The following is a 19,118-nucleotide window of genomic DNA, read 5'->3' on the forward strand; positions in this document are numbered from 1 at the left end:
TATTGTAATTCATTTTCACTGCTGAGTTGGTTATGATTATGTTTTTTACTCTTGGAAGAATCTAGAATTCCCTGTGTGAAGTTGCACATGGGTTTTGCAAGACATGAAAGACCATATATTTCTTAAAAAGAGAAAGAGGCCTTCGTCAATACTGTACTCTTTCTGGAGTGAGAAACAAAGGGAAAAAGAGAATGATAATTGTTTTCTCTAAGGCTATTAACTAATGCGAAAGCAAATAGTCTGACTGAAAATCAGCTAACAGAAGGGGATTAGAGAGTAGATCTGAGAGTGGCTTGATTTCTAGCAGTGCTGTCTCTTCAGACAGTGATGAGATACAGGCAGAGAAGCCAGGAGCTCTCCAGATGGCTAGGGAAAGTGTTTGTCTTGGGTTACTGCAGGGCAGTCTGGACTCTTAAAGCAGGCAGCCTTGGGAAGGCATCATTAGGGAGCAAGTTACATGTCCACCCAGTAAAAGAGAGAGAAAGAAAGAAAGAGTAGGCAGACTGCCCAAGAGGGACTGTGCTCGCCTATTGTTAACATATACTTGACCCTCACTAACCTCCTCACGACACAGATGTCTCCTACCTCTATCACCTCCCACTGCTTTAAGCCCTCCCCCCCTGCACCTGGGTAGCTGAGCCAGGCCGGCTGCTTGCAGTATGCTGTTTGACTTTAGAGGTGGCTGGTAGCAGAGGGAGAGACACAGACACAGCGGAGTCTTTCTGCGGGCGGATCTGCACAGACATTGCATGGAGCTTCTCTTCCAAGGCAGACACAAGGCAGTCCTGCAAATCTATGCATCGCCGTCTTAGAGAGAGACAGACAGAGACACCACCACTGACAGTAGCAATTCCCTATACTCCAGATCACATTTGTCTGCAGCAGCAACAGAAAGGGACCTGGGCATTAATTATCTACTTTGTTTTATTTGTGGTTCTTGCTCCTTTCCCCTGGACCCAGTCGTCTCTCTCGCACTGCTCCCCCTTTGACAAGCGGCTGGAGTTCCTTTTCGGCTCGTTTTGACTTTTTGTGGACGTGGATCAGCTGGACTGGAAGGGAAGCTGCATTGCACTGCATTCCCCTCTCCCACTCCCTCTGCCCTCCAGCAGCCTGGGCTGGCGGCTCTCCCCCAAGGAGGACGGGAACTTTTATTTTCAGCTCACAGCCTGTGGCGAATGGTGGGACTCTCCGGTCCTTTTCAGTGTAAGTACCGAGAAGGGGCGTGCAGCCCCGGGCCCGGATCGCTGGGGGGATGGGGGTAGGGAGTCGTGCTCCCCGTTCTTTTTCTCTTCCTTGTAGGGCTGGTTTTAGGATCGGTCTAACTAAGGGGCTCTCGGCTGTAACTAACCCACTCGGGGCGATGCTGCAGGGTTAGAATTGCATGCATATACAAACCAACAGCCCCGCGCACAATTCTGTACTAATAACTCTTCAGAGTGCAGGGGAAAAAACACCCACTCTTGCAGGGAAATTAGCATTTCAAGCAAGTTTCATTGTCATCTTCCGTACCATATTGTCTGTCTCGTTTTAGAATCAGCTTTTTTTCTTGCAAGATCACAGCGCTGGCCAGTGTGATCTGGAATGCCTGAAATATTTCGGGTAATTTCTCCACCCCCCCAACCCTCTGTTACAATAGTCGGATTATGTAGTGTTGGCAACATCACTACTGGCTGTTTTGCAAGAAATATTTCAGGAGCGCACATCGTATTAAACTGCTTGGCAAGCTTGAAAATCTATCCGCTTCCTAAAACGATGCGGCAGTATTATATGTTGCATTTCTAAAGTTGCAACACAGTTTTACGCTGATAATCTCGAATCTGATTCAAAAAAGTTTGATTCCAGTAATTCATTACTTAGCTTTCGAGAAGGGAGATCAAAGAATGCAGAACCCAGAAGCGAATTTGTTAGATGAGCCTTTGATTTTTGGTGCGTTCGAGTCCCGTCACTAGCGACAAAGTTTTAAGGGGACCAATACATGGTTTAGTCTGGAAAGGGCCTTGCAACCTTAACTGTGGCATCCCCGATAAGGCGACTCTATTATTATATGGTAATTGACAGATAAATGTATGCATACAAACTGTACCTTCCTGTCATTCCGAATTTTATAAAGAAACAAAGGGGAATACAGTGATACATACTGAAATGTTTTCCATCAAAAAAGAGGCAGAATGTTATCTTCTAAACTTAGTCAGAAGTTTAAACAAGGGGCGGGAGAAGGTAAAGTTAGATTAAAACATCCTCATACGCCCCCACCAAAAAGTTTCTCTCTAGCTATTTTTAGTCCGGAGTCCCAGTCGTTATCGCTGGATGAATCGATTTACAGCATTGGTGAACATCCCCAGATTAAATGGCGAAGGAGTATCAACATTCAATGCTTTAGAATCATATTAAGAACATGAAGGGTTATTACTAGCGTTTAGCAACCCTGTCAAGGATCAGCATCATACCATCTTCTTGGCAGATGAAGGGTATGTTAAAATCCCAGAGACTGTCCATTTTCATCTGCTGTCTTTGAATTGTATAGAATCATAAAATATAGATATGGAAAAGACCTATTATTCTAGCCAGCTCATCCTTCTCATGTAGAGCTAAAGATGCAGATTGTGTACATAAGTCATTCAAATGTGGGATTCTGGTAAAATAGTACATAACAGATTTTCCATAAAAAACTAGTCAAGTTTCCTATTGTAAAATAGGACAAAATTGAAAACACTGTATTTGTTCTGGTAGTATACGGACTTTAAAGTTATGGCAAATATTTAATAATATGTGTACATAATACACAGTGGTATACCTCTGAATATTACTAAATCTCCTATTAATATTTTAAGAGTAAAGATACGTGATGCAAAAAATCACTACTAGTTTGGCATGATCTACAATGTTTGCATGAAGCTAGATATATACTCCCTAAAAGTAATCTACCTGAAAAGACTGTATTTTCTGCAAAAATATTTAAAATGAAATTGCCTTGCCAAATATTAGGTTACAGGCATACCCTTCACTAACCAAGAGGATGTATTCTGGAATGTAGTACAAGGGGTTTGCTCCAGGAAAAATTCATGTACTTAATGTAACTCTGACCCCTTTAACTTTTAACATCACTTCCCCTAATTAATCTGTTCAGGCCCCAGACTTAAATGGCTGTCCACAGCAGCTGCAAATTGATTTATCCACTGATGGTGGTCTGAGTTGCTGACCAAAGCAGGATATATTTTTTTCCCCATTTTTGGACTAACTTTAATCTGTTTTGACTATTTTAAAACTTATTTTAACACCTGCACAAATTTTGAAGGAATTTAAAAAAATCTTTTCTTTTGATATCTAGCTAGAAACATTATTATTGTATTTCTAAAAAAGTATGTTAGAGGTGAATGTCATTTTCTGAATACTTCTGTATGCAGGATGTATCCCCTTCTCCTCCAGTTCCACATCCTGACAGAATGCAGTGTAAAGTTTAAATAAGCGGTTTTGTTATTATTAATAAAAACAGTTTGAGGCAAGAGGTTTATCCTAACCTAGATGAGAGACATTTGTACACTTTTGTAGCTTTTAATTCTATTATCCCGATCTTCTGATCTGGCTTAGCATTAACAGTTCTAGTGAATCTGGATAACAGAGTAATAGTGAAACTGGTTTCTAATGGTTGTTAAAGCTGATGCTTGACCTTTTCAGTGGAAGTCTGAAAACTCATTCAGTTTGTTCCGGGCTGATTTCCTTAGGAAATCCAATATGATTGGGGAATTTCCTTGTGCTTGAGTGACTATTAAAGTTCAGCTGCCTTGTTTATATGTTCTGTTTTTAGCACCAAGTATTTCTGGGGTTCCCACTTAAAAAAATACAAAGAAAAATTATCTGAAAATGCCTTACAGTATAAACAGCCTATTGTATAATAGGTCATATAAATAATGTAGCTATCTTGCAGTCTCACTATTAAGCCTTTTAATTAGGAAGCTATCTTATTTGATTATTGAGAACTTTTCTGATCAGCTTATCAGGTTTGAGCCTGTAATGTAATCATTGTTACTCTGGTTCATGCATCAGACTTTTTTCCTCACCACAATATAAAGTTCAATTATACAATGGACAAGTAAAAAAAAATTGTCAATATCTGGCAAGCTGAAATCAGACAAGGAGTATTTAAAACAGCAGTGCTCCTTATGGAGCTCAGCTTTAATGCTTTCAATAATACCTAACACTACTTTGTTTCTAAACTATTAGAATGGTCTAACAGACAAAAAACATTTTGTTTGTAATGGAATGCAGACAGCAGTGTTAGGTCACTGTTTGCTGGCAACTGCTGCACAAGTTGTTTTTCTTCAAAGGCTTCAAGCTTTTAAATACTTTCCAAAATCTTTTTAAAGTAAAACATTGCCTTCTGCCATTTTTGACCACTTTAATGTTGACTCAAATTTTTGCCAAAGTCATCACACTATGTCTCATCTGTGTATACTTAGCTCTGTGTATGCCTGTGTGTACATGGAGTTTGATGCTAAAAGTATTGTTTATGGGAGGGAGGGGGGAAAAGCTCCACCTGGAGTGCTGGTCAGTCAATGGCTAGTCAGTTCCACACATTCTTCCCTGTCAAATCCTGTTTCTCACTTCTCTGAACTGAACTTCATCTGACAGGCATTGAATGCAAAGCCTGCTTCACTGAGGTTCTATGCAGACTGCACAGCTCCTCATAGCCAGGCACTTTGGAAAAATAGGCATCTGCAGTATTTGCAGTGGGGATGAGGGGGAAGGCAGTTACAATTGTTATTTTCATCTTGCAAATCCACTTGCTACAGTTAATTACTGTTAAATCTTTAGCTAATTAAAAAGTATATTGGTAGGTTGTTTTGGGGGGGGGGGTCACAAAATTATTTTTTTTTAAAAAGCTTTTTCTTTGTTTTGTAGGAACTTAAGGCTTCTTGATCTTTGCATACAATTTATCAACTGAAATAACACGTACTTGCTGTTGTGTAAAGATTATTCTCATGGTTTGGTTAAAGGCATGTAGAGGGAATTCCTTTAAAATCTAGCTCATTCAAAAACTTGTAGACATGTAGTTAACAATGTCCTGTATGTTTCACATAGCCTTTAATTAGTAACTAGCTAAAGATATTTGTAAGAGTTTAAACAAGCACTAGCACTGAAAATAGTATCAGTATTAAAAAGTGTAAACTAATTTTTAAAAGAACAGCCTTTGAAGTTTCTTAATCTCCTTTCATATTCACAAATCTGATAAAATGAAAGGTTTAGGGAGATTAAATGTTCAACCAACAATATACAAGTTTCAAAACTAAATTTTAACATAATCCTGCTTGCACTATTTACACTAAACGTTACAGTTTAAAGACATGTTTTAAAACTATAGCTATTCTGCTCTTGTTTACCTAATACTGGCTTAATATATGGAAGCATAAAGCTCTCAGAAAAAAAGCTCTCATGATTTTGCATGTTAAACAATGACCAGCAGGTGTAAAATCAAATGAAAAATTAAGTAAGAGTTATCCTTAAAAAGAGGAACTTAATTTCAAAACAAAATGATTACTTTTAATCTGAAAGACATTGACTTACATCTTCATTTTTTTCTGCCATTGATATAAAAGTTTCCAAATAGTGTTTAGAGAACAGTGGACATGTTATTAAAGTAAACATTAGTTCAGTATAATGGAGGTAATTGTAAGTGATAAGAGCAGAGCAGGTTATCTGTGTGTTGTTTAAACAGAAGGAGCTACTTTGCACCATTTCCAGTAGCCATCTGTATAAGAGAAGGGTTTGCACCTGTCTGTCCACACTAATTATAGATTAGGGGCAAAGAAATGAAATTTGAGTAGGCTTTCTGCTAATGAAATCCATAGTGATTTTATTGTAAATGTGGTTTATGTACAGAGGATGATGGTTGGGTTGTGAGTAAAATAAATTGCTGTATGTCTGTCATGTACTTGTAGTTGGGAAGCAGAATACTGCTGCATTAACAAAGGTGCTGAATAAAGATGCAACACTCCATTTATATTCTAGGCTTCAGTTACGGGTTTAGCTCAATTTAGTAAAAATATTCATTTTAATCACAGGGTTTAAGTATATATATCAGGACAGACTTTACATTTAATTCTCATTTCAATGTATTGGCATAGAGAAGGTCCTGACTGAAGAATATGAGAAAAAATTATGTTTAATTTTAAATAGGTACATACATAGTATGTCAAAATTGCTTTTTCTTTCATTTGGTTTCATATATGTGCTAAAATAAAGTGAAAGGAGTGAGAAATGCATTCTGCAGTAAAAGGTCACATGAATTTCTACCACATCTGTTTATAGTAATTATGAACATAATTAACATAAGAATTACAAGTGAAGTAATGACAAGCTGAGCAATGAGATATTATGCCATAATGGTCATATGTTGGAATTCTCACATTATAGCATGCTAGAATTCACATATTCAATGCAAAAAAGAAAATGTTAGATTTTTATCTATTTTAATGCTTCAAAACTTATCTGCCAGGGGCAGATGGACTTTATGCTTTGTGAGAAGGTAACCCATTATTAAGAAACAGTCAGTTGAAATTAAGATTTTTAGCTCCAGCTTGGACTTTGAGACAGCTGTGATTATGGAACACTGCTTTTGTTATACATTTGTACTCTGATCATATTCCCATATACTGCTTTAATTTTTAACTGAGAGTGTTTTCCCAGCAAATTATTTGCTTTAGAAAGGATCCTGGATTTTGATCACTAGAGAACTGTGCATCTCTTATAGTAAAACTCTTTGCCAAAAATGTCAGTGTATATCTGAGGCATATATAGTAACTCTGGAAAATAAGGGTTTGACAGATCTTAATGGTATAATATTGCAGGGAAAAAAACCCTAAAATTTCTAATAAATAGAGCATCTCCTGTTTTTAGATAATATTTTGAGAGAACATCTGTGGGCAGAGGGTGCAGTGATACCTTGCATATTGAGTTAATTAAATTAACTTCCACTAAAATTGCACAGAGTACATCATTAACTGCAAAAAAGCCATACTTCAAATTGTATTGACTAACTTTTCTTTTAATATGACTTGTTTGATTACTTCTAACACATAACTGACATCTATAGAAGGTGGGGAAAGGTGGTTCTTTTTGAGAGTAGAAAGCAAACTGTCTAAAGAATCAGGTGTTAAATTAGATACGTAAAATCCACAGATTATCTTGTTAAAAGTCAAATGCTCTTTGTATTAGGAAAATTTGCCAATCACTGTCTTTCTAAGACTAACTATATAGTTGCAGCGGTTTATGAAGAATAAAAATTTTTTACCTTGTGCCATGTCTCAGTGATACCAAGAGGTTTTCACATTATTGGATTAGTGGAGGATTTGTGACAGACCCCTTTTTATCTGACATTCATTGCAATTACACAATTTTCACACACACAGGTCCTTTCCCCCACCCCATCTATGGTCTGCTTTCACTTTGTATTACGCATCAAATCCCCTTTTTCTTTTCTTGTGGAAAAACTCTGCTATTTTGGCCTGGTTATTTTGGAAGGGGTGCATCACTAAACAATGCGTGCCTCTCTCCACTGTGTGTGCTGCCATTGTCCTAATCTCAGCCTTCACTTTGCTGCTCCACAGACATTCAAGAGAAGCAAAACTTCCTTAAAAATAAATTGTTACCAGAGAAAGAACTGTTTTACTTTTAGATTTCAGTGAAAAGATTAGCCTAACAACCTGCTCTTGGTACACTGATTCTGTTGGCCCCTTCCATTTGTGGCTCCTACAGCCTTCCCTTCCAATACCTAACCACATAGCCTTTTGGATTCATCCAATCAGCTTTTTAAAAAATAAAATGAACCGTGGATATATATCTTTAAAGAAACCAATCTGTTTGGAACTAGACCAATCCGTGGTCTAGTTCACCATTTTCCTGTGCTGAGCTGTAGCCACATAACAGTGCCTACCTGCTATGTCTGGGGTGGGCACTCCCTGCACTGAGCAGGGTGAACAGTTTGTCAGATACTCCCCCAACAAACTGGGAACCAAAAAACAAATAAATAAAAGCATTCAAGGGCCACACTGGTACCTTAGCTTTTCTCCTACTTGCATGGTAGGACCAGAGAGAAAGAACTTCCAGCAGTTACAAATGAACTCACAGAAATCACAGGGGAAGGTGCTTTCTTTGGTGGAGAGCTCCCACTTTGGATTAGTTAGATGAGTGAGATCTATATAGATCGGAGTAGGGAAGGCACTTTGGTCTGCTGGGCAGGTTCTGGGCTGCCTCAGGCTGGGGCAGTTTGAATGAGGAGGGTTTCAGCAGCCGAGGCAGGAGATCCTCCTGCTGGGCTGACAGACAGAGGGAGAGACTTTGAAACCTGCCGGAGCATTCAAAATGAGGGAGCCCCTTATCCCAGGGCCACCTGCCTTCCCTCTCCAAATGAGAGTGAATGAAACTGGGGGGACGGGGGGGGGCTCTAGAGAAATCTACCCCCACCCAAAAGAAAAAAGTGAGGTCTGACCTCTCTCCAGCCAGTCAGGGAGGGGGCCTGGGCTGGGCCTTCAGATGATGGCTCTTGCTTTGCCAACCAGGAGGCCTGTGGCCCAGGCAGCTGCCACTCTGATGCGGGGGGGCCGGTCGTCTCCTGTGCGGGGCGTGGGGCCCCCCAGGAGGAGCAGCTCCCTGTGGGTGTCGCCCCCTCCAGCTGGGCCGCGCTGATACCGTAATCACCCGGCCGCACGCTGCCTGGCTCTCGCTCGCACACACACACTCACACACAATAGTGCCCTCCTGACAAGCCCTTTACCTCCGATAAGCGGCGATGTGTGTTTAATGGATACAAAGCCCTGGCCGGTGCCCTCCCCCGCCAGAAGGTAATCTCCGGCGCTGGGGGGAGGAGACGGGGGGGCTCCCCCCCCCATCTCTCTAACGATGCCGAAGTCGATAGGAGCCGGCGAAGTGAAGATGTAACCTCTTATCTTCTCCTCGTAGCTGGCGGAGAATTTACCCGGCGAGATTAGCCCGGCGAGGGAAGGGATCTGCCTTTTGTTGTGCGGGGTTAGGAGGCGGCAGTCCTGGCCCGGGCGCTCTCGCCCAGCACCGCCGCTGTTCAGCCCGGACTCGCGAAGGTGAGACGAGCCCCCTGATCTCTCCGTGGGTTTCCTTTGGCCCCGGCTGCCGGGCTTCGGGAAGCGCGAGGCACCGAGGGAGAGGGGGCTGCGGGTGAACAATAGACGATGTCTCGCCTAGACTTTAAAACCATTAGATGGGGGCGGCAAATAAGCAGCATAACGACTTGATTAGCTATTTTATTAGGTGAGAATGGGTAGAAAATAGGCTCTCTTTAGGGAGAGAGCTGCTGAGGCTTTTGATTGATTTTGAGGGACTGCTGCAGTGTTTTTATCTCCCACTTACTCACCCCCCTCACGCCCTTGGTATGCTGGAAAGGAAAGCAGAAGTTTCTGTAAGTGCACACTGATTTTTTTTTTTTTGGTGGGGGTGGGGTGGTCCACTCCACCAAAACAACAAATAATATCCCAAGGGGGTGTGTGTGTGCTAAATCAGACATCTGAGATTTTTGTTTGTACTCCAAGTGTGGCTTTCTTGGGAGGAAGAGGGATAGATAATTGTTACCATCCGCATTTTTAATAGGAAACACTAATTTTGTAATATTTTTTTCAACCCTCCAAATTGTTTTATTGGAGACGTCTCAACTTGGAGCGTGCTAAAGATGAATGCCATTCCTTTTAGAGAAATTTCATATATTTAGAAGTTTGATAGTTTTGGTTTACTTAAGAGAATTCTCCATCAGTTTAAAATTACCTGATGTAGGCATGAATGCAAACTATCTCTCTCTCTCTCTCTCTCTGTGTGTGGTCTTTTTAAAATCTCCTTAGAAGGAGTTATTTTTGAAACAAAAATCAACAATTGGTAATTGAAAATGTATATAAAAGTTTAAAATCTTTCTGTTGCTGCATCACTTTGTGAAATGTTTGCATAGATAGATAGATATGATCCAGTAACTAAAAGCCTAATTAAAATTTGTTTAAAGCCAGGGGAGCATGTATCCTTGTTGACAGCAGCAGATCGATAGGGTAAGACAATAGAGTCCCATTATTTTACTTCCATTGACTGAACGTATTGACATTTCAGGTTTGCGATTGCCTCAGTGAGCATGATGAAACACTGAAATTCACAAACCAACTGGCTAGAGTGGCACATATATTACTGTATGTCATCTCTGCCGTCAGGTTGCCTTATCACTGAAGCAGAATGGTAATGGATGGTAGCAGAGTACTTCAGAAGGGTTAGGGCTCTATCAGTTAAAAAACTGACACATAGCAGGTTTAAGAAGGATCTTTAATTACACTAAGAATTATGCAGAAGGGAAGAAGGCCCTTGCTACCTGCTGCTGCACTTCAGAGTTTACCAGATCAGAAGCAGAAAGGATAACAACATACTTTGTTTCATATTTTATATACAAGTCCAGATATTTCAAACTTTTGCATCAAGCACACAAGTATATTTGAACTGAATGGCTGATTGGGTAATTTACCATATTCATCTATGATGACATCTGTTCACCACAGCCTTGGTAGCTCCAAAGCACCTGCCAGACCTACACCTGATATGTAGATTGTGTAAAAAAACAAAAGACAACTTTAAAATGAGTTCAGTTTGTCTCCCCGCGCCCATTGTTGCCTTAGGGTAAAGCAGAGGGGGTTATATACAGAAAGAATATTATGGTATTAAATATTTCTTCTTTTTCACCCATTATAAATAATATTGTATGTGCATATTTATATGTATGCATACATCCGTACATGTATATAGAGTTAGCTAAGCATTTGTAATGACCTCATGACCACAAAATATATGCTATTCCTTATTGTTTCAAAATCTTTTAGATATTCTGCCAAATTTGCCTGAAGAATTAAATCCATCAGTGTCAGGGAGACATTGAGACAGAAATTAATTTAAAGCCAACAGAGAGCTAATATGAAAGAGCCATTAGTGATTTAACTCATTTTAAAAGATAAAATTAATGAAAATATAAAATGTATTCTGAGTGTGCCATCAACACAACAATTGTTGCCATTGAGTGGCCTGCAGATGCCCTTAAAGATGGTAAGGAGAAAACTAGTCCTTTATACCATTTTCATGAAAATGTTAGGTTTCTGTTTGATCAGCAGGTGCTGTTGAGATGAAAGCCATGTGTAAATTTTCAGAAGGCCAAAAGTGTCAATTCAGAAAAGGAAAGTGATAAGAGAAAATGCAATCAGTTTTCCTGTTTTCAATTTGTGCTGGATTTGAAGAGCTGTTTTGTTAAACTGCTACATCTGCTCCAATATGAATATTGAACTACTTCCACTAAAAATAACACCCTATAATTTGGAAGCCACTGCAATCTTTTGTTAATGCAAGTGGGTTATTTAAAAAAAAAATCTATTCTGAAAAATCTCCTGCCTAATGTGCATTTTTGTTTATTGGAAATTTTATCTTGTACAGATAAAATGGTATTATGCAATTAGGACTTTATCTTGTTAGATTATAAAAATGGTATTGGTAGCCAAATATCAGCATAGTGTTTAAAAGATTTAACTTGGGGAATAAATTTTATAAAAAAAAAAAAAACCTTATAAGACATAATTATTAATTGCTTATCTGTTCCAACAATATAGCTTTTACTATTGTCAAGATGTTTTATGTAAAGTTAAGGATATTCCAGAGACCAGAGAGCATTCATTGGCTTATTTCACTCTTTCTATACCTGCAAATCTAAGTTTAAGCTAATCAAGGATGTTTTAGTTAATGGGGCTTTCAGTGCAACTTTTTCCATGCTTAAATAAAATGATTAAATTATGCTTGAGTGCTTACATACAAAAATGTTCGCTTCTGTAGTGCTGCTAATCAAGTGAGTTTTATGAACATAGAAAGCACCACGTTGATGGTGGTGGGGTTTTTTTGGTCGTGGGGAGAGTCAGGAAGGGTGAGCATTTTACCAGATATGTTTCTAGGGAAAAGTATTCCCTTTTTTGAGCTAATAAAGTGGTGAGGGGATTGTTTGTTTTTTGTTTTAATTATGAGTCTTAATAAAGAAGTGGTAATTCACTGTGGTACCTACAAAAGCTCTCTTTTGTACTACACTTATTTGGGTATATGTACAAATACTATATGCAAGTATATGCAGTACTGAATGAGAGATTTTCATGTACTTCTTTATTTCATAGTAAGCACAACACAACAAATTATCTGCCACAGAGAAGGATATATGCCTCCTCCCGGTTTTAATCTTAAAATGGATTTTAGCTGCTGAATTCTGATCTTTTAGCCAGGAGCTCAGTTCCTGGGCATCATGGATATATGGGAGGAAGGGGGTCTTGTTTTTGCTTCAGTTTGGTTTTACACTTATATTTGACTGTGAGATTGAAGTGAATCACCCAGGGTCACAAAGTGACCTTCAAAAATATGCAAAAATTAAAACTCAGTGCTGCCCTAGGTTCTGGTCCCTTATTTTATGGTTAAAACTATTTTGTTTTATAAGTAAACACACCAAATACCACATGAACAAATACAGTTAAAGAAATAAATCTGATCACATTTTTTTTGCATCTTAAATAATATTTACTTGAGAACACTCACAGTTAAACAAAAAGCCAGATTAAAGAAAATTAGATACACTGAAAATTAAATACTGATTAGATTTTGTGTGAGGTTAGTGTTTGTGTGAGTCTGAGTGAATATCTGCTGCATGTTTTCTTTATAACTTGTACTCATGTGAGTGTGGTCACACAGGTACACACACTCACTTACGTTAACTAAAAGAGATTGATATTTATTTATTTTTAGATTTCTACAAATATAAAAAGGGGCGCTTATCAAAAGCTTTAGGTACCGCTGACACACATTACAAAAACAAAAATTAAATTAAACAGCCATTTACACCTTCCACCTGACACAAACAAACATTCTGCTAAATACAAAACTTGCTTCCCATCCCCTACCTGGAACAGAGCTAATCCTCATCAAATTCCATCTTCTGTTGAATTTATATACATAGGACAAAGAAGTGGAGAATAGTAGCTCATGAAAACAAAAGATCTGCTGGCTTCATTGCCTTGTGATCTGATACTGTCAAGGTTCATAAGCTAATTAAGACCTGGCTTGGTTAGTTTTTAGATGGAAGACCAAGTAACAGTGAAATGGTAGTGCTGACTGAGTTGATGGAACCTTCCCCTTGGAGACATTACTAAACTAATGCCACAGGATAGTATGCTTCTGGAAGTGCTGTCTTTCAGAAAAGATTTAAAACCAAGGTGCTCACTCCTTCTAGACATAAAATTACATTGTACTTTTCACACCAGTAGGGGGGTGTTAACACCATTAGATAAATTGGCTAGGATATCAACATTTTCACAACAATTTCAACAAAATTCCTTCACTTTCTGCCCTAAAATGTTGTGTAGTGTTGCTGTACATTGTTAAACAGTTGCCCCATTTCACTCCGCCAATGGTAGGAGAAATAATCCTTTTATGCTGTGCATATTTCAGTTTTTGTAAGGCAGTTTGTGATACTTCAGGATAAAAGGCATCATAGATATGCAAGATATTATATGCTCTTATCAAGAATGTTAACGAAATTCACCAACTGTCTGTTTTTATAATTGTCCAAGTGGTGCATGATATTTATTTTACTGATCTATTAAAAATATAGTTTTCTGTTTCCATTTTTCTATCTCCTGCCTTGAAAATTCATCATCATTCAAGAATATGCTGAGATACAAGGCCCCTACAAATAGAAAAATACAGTAGTGTTGTAACAGCAATATTACTGCAGTCTTCCATATTGCAGTACATTAACAGTACACTCTTCACGTCATGAGGTGTTTAATGATTTCTTCTTTTATGTCAAGAAGGCAGCTGATCTAACAGCACTTCTTTAGTTAGGTAAGATTGTGGCTTGTAAGATAAAATGAATCACCACAAAGAAAACATGGTAGGTGATAATCGCTACTTTTGATAATTAAGCTGCTATTATTTATCTAGAAAAAGTTAAGATTCCACCTAGTGGAGAGGAATTAATACACAAACAGTGGCATGTAAATTTTTTTTACTTCCAGTGACAAAATAAAAAATATTAGTTCATTTATGAAAGAGCCATTCTGAGCCAGAGAGTAGAAACCAGAAATTTTGACCGCCACCTAGAGTGGTGGCTGCATGAGCAAAATCTGTTGTACAAGACCCATAGTTAGTTCAGTAGCTGCAGTAGGCTTTAATATGTCTGCCTAGCCGGGTGTTGATATGCAATTTGCATAAGTACTAGTCATTACCACCAAGCAGGTTCCCTTTGTGATTCATTTTATTTGAAGAGCTATAGACTACATTTCTTGCCTGACTGATGATGACCACACAGTCGCCTCCCTAGGTGGTGGTTCAAATGTCATGTTTCGATTCGCTAGGTCAAAAGACTTTCCACAATGGATTCTCTGGCTGAATACTCTGTTTTCTGTGTATCATTCCCTCATTTGCCTGGGAGCAGCGGGATCAGACTGCTGTTTCAACGTTTCATCATGACAAGCTGGAATATTGAGTAAACTTGTCTGTTGCTTCTAGTAACTCCAAGGTTTACAGTGTTGTCTTGTTGAGAATCAAAGTGGTTAAGACTTTGCCACCATATTTTTCCTCCCCACTGGCTCAGTCATATCAGTAGCATAAAATAAAATAAAATTTCAAACCATGGGACATGTTTATACCCAGTTTGAGTGGCTAAGATATTGTCATAAAATTTCTCTTATTAAATGTTAGAATAATATTCTTGAACACTTATTCTGAACAACTTCAGGAAGAGAAGTGCCATAGACCAGTTTGAGCATTGCCAGCAAGATAGAGGGCAACTGTTGCCAGAAAATGAGATAATTAGAATGCTTCAAAAGAGACGGAATGATATTATGGCAAAGGATATTTGGGAAAAGTGCTCCAACAGAGATTGAGAGAGCAGTTCCAGTGACATCCAGGTGGAGTTTGCTGCCAAAGAGATTAAGGCATACTGGTGCCAGAAACCTGAGAGTTCTGCCAATAAGTTTATGGATAATGGCACCTGGGGGGGAGGGAGTGCTCTCAAAGAATAGTGGTGCCAGGATGTTTTGGGTTTTTTTTTTTTTTAATGATGGCATTGTTAAAAGTATTTAAGAGGAATGTTGTAGAAAGGGGTTTAATTAGCAGAATCACAGACTCTTAGGAAACATTAAGCCAGGGCTGTTTCAGGACCATGCTATTCATTATTTGAAAAGACCATCAGCAAACCATTTAATGTTGGAAACTCATATTGAACCCAGTGTCAAAGCAAAGTGAAGGTGAGCAAGGATAACATCCTACCAGTGACTACACACTGCTTTATTTTTGATTTTTATACATGCTTTATGTGCACAACGATGAGCAAACACCACTGGAAAGGAACAAAGCTGAAACAGAATATACTGGTGCCAGAGTTACGATGTTTATCTCTTTGGAGTTGTAACCTTTTTCTCCAGTCAAAATGTGTTCTTTCAGAAAACGTCTAAATGCTCTTGCTTTGCTTTGGAGGTACTCTCCATTGTCTCCTTCCTCGCACCTCAGCCCGGTGCTCTTATCAGTATCCTGCTGGATTCATTTTGAGACTGGATCCAAATTTGTCCCCAGATGAGAAACAAATTTGTAACATGAATTCTCATCTTTCTTAGGTTCGGTGGGGATAAGTCATTAGCTCAGGACTTAATGGAAAATAAGCGATCCATCCCTACTGAATTGTTCATGCTGCACTGCATGTGATGTTGAGGAATTAAATATGGGTGATAGAGAATGTATGTTCATATAGTAATGTATGCTTATACATTTTGGGTGATACCCATTGACTTCAGTGGGGCCAGGGTTTCAACCATTACATTAAAGTGCATTAAAAGTACTTTTGAGTAAGACCTGGTCTAACGGATTGCAGAATAGTGTTTGTACAGCTGCAGTAAACACAACTACAACAGCTTTTAGAGATAATCAATTAATATCTATTACAATCTTTGAGACTTAAGGGCCCAATCCCGCTCCCATGGATGTCCATGGGAGGTTTTGCTATTGAGTTCAAAGGATCAAGATCAGGCCTTAAAATTCCATCTGTCCTGGAGAGTGGATTCCATTGAATAACAGATCCTGATGAAAGTAAGGAAGAAAGACAAAGCAAGGCGCTTCCATCATACAGGACAGGTGGAATTTTTTGTTCCAGGACTGTAAGAACATGTTGAAGGAAAGGGAGGAACATTTCTTCCCTGGTGCTTTAAACATTTCCTGGAGCCATGATCCTTAATTATATGATAAGTGTAGGTTACAGTATATAAATATATTTTATACTTATGATAATCAAGTTTTGACTATTTTCATTGCAACTGCACTATTAGTGTCCTTAGATCCTAAAGTGGGCTTCAGTGCTGAGCTGTCTGCCTTTGCAGAATTGGTAAGGGTCTTGATATTTCAAAATGGACGTGTCTGCCTGAAGCTAGTTGCCCTTGATAAAGCTTTTGTTAGCTATTTCTTCAGTTTTTAACAGTGAAGCGTAGCAGGAGTTTTGTGTATATGAGTTCAAGTATATAACTGAAAATGTCAGAAGGTGTCATAATGTCATATCCATAAAGGTCCATTGCAGTATAGCATGGTTCTGAACCACCAATACATTGCATTATATATTTTTTCTCTTATAAAGTGTCAACTTTCATTGAAAGTGATGTGATTTGAATTATGAAAATCACATTAGTTATTTCTGCCATATGAATTCCGTGTGCAATCCCAGGGCCCTTATTCAGGAGAGCAGTCCCATTGTTTCCAATGGGACTGTTTATCTGAAAAAGGTCAGATTCAGGATTAAGCAGTTGGTGAACCATGTTAGTTTCTGAATAATGCCTATAAAATACCACACTGAATTGCTAGTAAGTAATGAACACCTTACACTAATAATTTTACCTAAAAATAATATCTCTAGGCAGAAAACTTGCACAATAAAATAATTTCCCGTCTTTATTAAGACACTCATTACAACTAATTTCTACCAAGAAAATCAAGTGCACCATTAAAGGCATCTTCATCAAAAGGGAAAGAAGTGTCAGGATACTATAGAGAAACTGATTTTTATTTTATTTTTTTAAAGAAGACTTAAGCTTTCTTCTTTTTTGTGTGTGATGAGATCAGCTGACAACAACAGCAGCAACCAAATCATGTTTGCAGCTGGGCAATTACAGTAAACCCTAAGATCTGTGACTGTCAACCAGGAACACAGATGCCTTCAAAGTTCTGTTTTTCTTCCATGTGGAAGTCATTGGCATGGAACAGATGCCTTCATTTTGGAGAAACCAGCCTCTGGATATAATTGGTTCTCTCTTCTCTTGTTCTCTAGGGACAGTCTCTCGCAGATGAAATTAGATAAGGAAAAAAGACACAGACACACAGACAGACACACACACACACAAATTACACAAAACAAGAGCTTTCATGGTTCGCTCTGTGTTTTATTACATGGAACTGTTTTACAGCTGGGAGGCTGTATTTTCCTATTTAAATATATCCTGCATCCTTTACTGTATAAATTGTGCAAAATAAAATATATATCTGGTCAAAGTCTGAGAGGGACTGTTAATAATTTAAGCATAATTGTTCTGAAGTAAGTCAAGTATACCATGTTAAAATACACATCACTTTTGCTTTGGAAGTAGAATGCTGCACACTGTCGGGGGAAAAGGGTTTTGACTAGCATTTCCTCTAAAACAAAATGTCAAAATAGGCAAGATTTTTTTTTTAAGTGCCCCTTTTACCTGAAGAATACATAAAACCAACAGAGTAAAAAGTATTCTAATAAAAAAAAGCCAGTTACATATGAGCATAGAAAACAGCTTATTTTAAGCTTCACATAGGGGATAAGAACATTACATGAAATGTCTTTGAAGAACTTGAATAGAAATGTTTTGTGGGGCACCTTAGGTTAAACCATGATAGGAACTGTGAGTCCTGTGACAGAATACCTTCGGTGTCTGTCCTCCCTTGATGTACATGTCTAACCTAGACTAAGGCTAATGGGAGTTAGCACTAAGCCAAAGGTGATAGAACTCGTTGACCTTTTTCTTCTTTTTTATTTTCTTGAAGCCGTTTCTAAAATATTTTAAAACTTGCAATCCATTCTTACATTGGTCTTTAGTTTGCAATCCAGTTTAATAACCAATTGTAATTACTATCTAGAAAAATGAAACTAACCTGCACCAGATGACAAACTATATAGAGGATTGACATTCCATAATACAGCTTGCGGGTGCTAAACCTTTGTAATACTAGGTTGTACTGGCAACATTTTAGAAGCCTGAGGGGTGAACCTAATTTAAAATATATTTACATATTTTTGAATAAAAAGTGCACAAAATTGTAGTATTTGCATCTTGTTTGATAGTTGAACAGAAATTGCTTTTTTAGTTCACTAGCAATAAAAACCAACAGGTTGGCAACTTTACCCTCATCCAGCAGTTATAGGATAGGATATCATCTGAGTCTTGGGCCACATAATGGACACAATGTAAATTAACAACTTCAGTAGTATATAGGCAGATCGTGCTAAATGCTGAGTGTCTTTTAGCTCCCACTGACTCCACTGAGGTCAGTAAGAGTTGGGGGTGCTCAGCACCTCACCATTATATCATGCTTTCCTATAGTTAGAATAAAAGCCACGTGCTTCAAGCAGAAACTTATGTTTTAATTTGATGTCACAACACCTTTTTTTGCAACCATTTACTTTTCATAAAGAGGGAAGGAGATTCATCAGAATAGGGAGTTCAGCTTTGATTTGAAAACCAAGTTGATTTTAAAAAAAGGTTTTATTGCTGCATTGCTGAAGAACTACAAATTATGCTAAAGGAAAAATTTAACCAAATGGTGATATAATACTCTAGAGAAGTGTGCTTAGGTGATGAAGGGATTTCTGGCAATAACTGAGAAATACAGTAATGGGTAACTGCATTTGATTTCTTTTGAGGTTGATTCTGATATGTGTAGTCTTTATATCCTATTAATTTTTTGAAAGATAAACTGATACAAGAATGATTTGCCAGGGCCAATGACTCTTCCTCTTAAAACTTTGGCTCAGCTTATATATT

General features: G+C 38.3%; 1 protein-coding gene across 3 annotated transcripts in view; it reads left to right on the forward strand.

Annotated features, from left to right (window-relative positions):
- Nucleotides 1-572: 572 nt before the first annotated feature.
- Nucleotides 573-19,118, forward strand: part of RUNX1T1 (RUNX1 partner transcriptional co-repressor 1) — a 147,149-nt gene continuing 128,603 nt past the window's right edge. The window contains exon 1 of one of the 3 annotated variants that reach the window (XM_054019291.1): nt 573-1,203. Coding sequence is in view for 1 of the 3 variants with exons in the window: in XM_054019293.1 (XP_053875268.1) it covers nt 1,176-1,203 (28 nt within the window). In the remaining 2 variants the exon portion in view is untranslated. Of the gene's footprint in view, nt 1,204-8,776; nt 9,093-19,118 lie in introns of those variants that run through there. The other 2 variants (XM_054019293.1, XM_054019292.1) reach the window with 2 other exon arrangements.

The sequence above is a fragment of the Malaclemys terrapin genome, chromosome 2 (genome assembly GCF_027887155.1).
Source record: "Malaclemys terrapin pileata isolate rMalTer1 chromosome 2, rMalTer1.hap1, whole genome shotgun sequence".
NCBI classification, from domain to species: Eukaryota; Metazoa; Chordata; order Testudines; family Emydidae; genus Malaclemys; species Malaclemys terrapin.